At 35.4% G+C, this 3,307-nt stretch overlaps 1 protein-coding gene across 1 annotated transcript; it reads left to right on the top strand.

Moving 5' to 3' along the window:
- Positions 1-1,554: 1,554 nt before the first annotated feature.
- Positions 1,555-2,604, top strand: LOC107725420 (uncharacterized). Its single transcript, XM_016534663.1, has one exon. The coding sequence runs from the start codon at positions 1,858-1,860 to the stop codon at positions 2,602-2,604; it is 747 nt and encodes a 248-aa protein (XP_016390149.1). The 5' UTR covers positions 1,555-1,857.
- The last annotated feature ends 703 nt before the right edge of the window (positions 2,605-3,307 follow it).

Below are 3,307 nucleotides of genomic sequence, written 5' to 3'. Positions count from 1 at the left end.
ACATTTGGGCTGTTACTAAGCACATTAAATCAACACAGAAGCTGCATCTGAAGTGGCATTTAGATGTATTTACACACTGTTTAATGCAAGACATGAATGCATTTAACTGCAATTACAAATGCATAAATAATATTTTGATATATTAAACATAAAACGTTAAATAATGATATTTGAAATTATTTAAAACATGGAAAAAACCGGGGGGAAAAAAGTCGAAATGTGAAATTAAAACCGCCAGTAGGTGGCAGCAAGTCACTGTTAATAAGTGAGTCACTGCGATTGAACCGAATAATTTAAACGGTTCATTCATTCAGGAACGAAACACCGTCATGTTGCTCAGAGACGAAAAACAGTGTTGTGGCTGTGTTTGGAATTATTTTTGTTGGCGAAATAGAGCAAAAACAGGACATATGGTATCTAAAACGTAAGTCTCTTAATTAACTTTTTGTTTATTGAGCTGTTGTAAAAAATCAATATCACATTTGTAACCAAGGTAATTTTTGGAGAAAAATGGCACTCTTCGTGTGAAATTGATTAAATATATGAAGTGGTATAAATATATACATTGTCTGCCCCCATGTCTTGAATCTGTGATCATTCTAAATGTATTTTAACAGACTGAATCATGCAGTGAAAGAACGCACTCTAAATGTGCCCGTTATCTGTTATCTTGGCTTTTTATCCTTGCAGCACCAAAGCAGAATTAATATATGGTAATTATTTTACAACTTCTGTTATTTGTGGCTGTGTTTGGAATTATTTTTGTTGGCGAAATAGAGCAAAAACAGGACATATGGTATCTAAAACGTAAGTCTCTTAATTAACTTTTTGTTTATTGAGCTGTTGTAAAAAATCAATATCACATTTGTAACCAAGGTAATTTTTGGAGAAAAATGGCACTCTTCGTGTGAAATTGATTAAATATATGAAGTGGTATAAATATATACATTGTCTGCCCCCATGTCTTGAATCTGTGATCATTTTAAATGTATTTTAACAGACTGAATCATGCAGTGAAAGAACGCACTCTAAATGTGCACGTTATCTGTTATCTTGGCTTTTTATCCTTGCAGCACCAAAGCAGAATTAATATATGGTAATTATTTTACAACTTCTGTTATTGGAAAAATACCGAGGAGGGACCTCAATGGTGGGTACGGCCCTGTCTACGATGATGTTACGCTTTAGTGAAGCATAACGGCGAGGAACCGATGATGATATTACAGCTATAACAGACTTTACTGAATATTTTGCTGTTGATTTTAAAGCGGTTTTCAGAATTAAGCTTTATAAAGATTAAGAGCAATATTTCTTGCGTTTTTCAGTGATGCGGCAAACTGTGGACCATCTTCAGATTCTGCTGACCGGTAAAACCGGTTCAGGAGTGAGCGCTTCTGGAAACACTATCCTCGGTGAAAATGTGTTTCAGTCTGGGCGAAGCCTGACCTCACCGACAGATGCCAAAAACACACGGCTGAAGTGTCAAACAGAAGAGTTACAGTAACTGACACTCCAACTTTCTTCAATACGGGAAACATTGATTGCAAGGATTGGTGGGAACAGTGACATCCAATAATATTTAAAAACTATTTTGAATTTTAACAACAAGAAAAAAATGAAAAACTACTTTAATATCTTTATCAAATGTGAAAAAAGAAGAAAAAAAAAAAAAACAGAGACGGGCACAGCTATGCCAACTCAAATTCAGTTGTCAGTTGAACTTGATCGACATCTTGGCGAACGTTACGTCAGCGCAGATGAATTGTCAATTAAAGAATTAGGACCACCAAGACCAAATTTAAACATCAAACATGTATCTACAAAGGGCGGGAAGTCGTATACAAGAGAGGACTGAACATGTGCTCTTCAGGAATCCACGCAATTCTTCTGGTTTTCCCTTTACACACTTTCACTGAGCAAGATGCAGATACCATGTTCTTATTCAAGCAGATGTTTGGTGAAGACGCCATGAAACACACATTAGTCCTGTTCACACATGGAGATGAGCTTCAAAATAAATCAATCGATCAACTAATAAGATGTAATGCAGAGCTGTCCAAACTAACAGAGGAGTGTGGAGGGAGATTTCACTTACTGAACAACAAAGATCTGAATGACAGAGAGCAGGTCACCAAACTCCTGATGAAGATTGAACGAATGGTTTGTGAAAATGAGAATAGCTGCTACACTTTACAAATGTTTAAAGATCAGTCAGAAGTATTTCTGCTGAGATTTACAAAGCTAAAATTTATGTGTGCAGTCAGTGTTGTCACTGTATTTGTACTGGGTTGTGTTAATATGAGGAATGAAGGTTCATTCGATGTTAAAACATTTCTGTACGGTTGTGCTGGAGGTGTGTTATCAGCAGTGACAGGAGCCACTTCAGGAGCTGTTTGCACGCAGATATGCAACAGATGGGTCAGGAGATTCACTGAAGATCAGCTGAAATACGTCAAACTGTTGGAAATCATGAGTGGCTGTGCTACTGGGATGATCACTGGGTGTTTTGTGGGTCCTGCAGGTCCAGCAGCTTCATTATTGAGAGGAATACTGGGGGCTGTTGGAGTTCCACTTTTCTGGAATTTGCATGATAAAATATTATAATGATTTGGAAATGTCTGATTATTAATGAATAAATTAAAATGACGCAAAAACAGTCTAACAGTTTATGTTCCATCAATATGGAATGGAAATGTATAATGATCTTCTTACGGATAACATTTTTAAGTGAAAAATAACACATTGCTTTAAAAACTACATTCAGAGAAACAAAAATGGAGAAGTGATACCAGCTATATTGTGAATATATGCATCATGGAAGAAGAAACAAAATCAAAAAGAGAGGGTAAACTTATATACTAAAATGTTTACAAGAAGATTGTGAGAAAAGTAAGGATGTTTATGAACAGCTGAAGGGCTGAAAAACTATGGTAATAGTGCACATCTCTAAAAATACTGACCTTTAAGAGATTATCATCACTTTGTAATGAAATTACTCATTAATTTGTAAGGGAATTAATTATTATTATTTCATTCAGGTTTTGAGAGGACTAGGATCTGAAGAGCCTAATTCAACCTGATTAGAACTGATTCCAAATTTGTTATTTTACACTTTAAATCAAGGGTCGTCCAGCGAGCCATGACCTCAGTATATTTTAACAAATTTGATTATGTATTTTCCTGGCCACGGTCAATACAATTTTATAAGTAAGCTATTATAGTAATTATTATAAGTAAGCTACGAGCTAGGTAGCAAGGATCTTTTTGGCAAGGCAACAGTTTTAACCTTGAAATTATATGACACCAA

The sequence above is a fragment of the Sinocyclocheilus rhinocerous genome, unplaced genomic scaffold, assembly GCF_001515625.1.
Source record: "Sinocyclocheilus rhinocerous isolate Xijiao unplaced genomic scaffold, SAMN03320098_v1.1 scaffold3533, whole genome shotgun sequence".
Classification (NCBI taxonomy): domain Eukaryota; kingdom Metazoa; phylum Chordata; class Actinopteri; order Cypriniformes; family Cyprinidae; genus Sinocyclocheilus; species Sinocyclocheilus rhinocerous.
The sequence above is the reverse complement of the archived record's forward strand: the minus strand, read 5'-3'. Positions and strand labels throughout refer to the sequence as shown.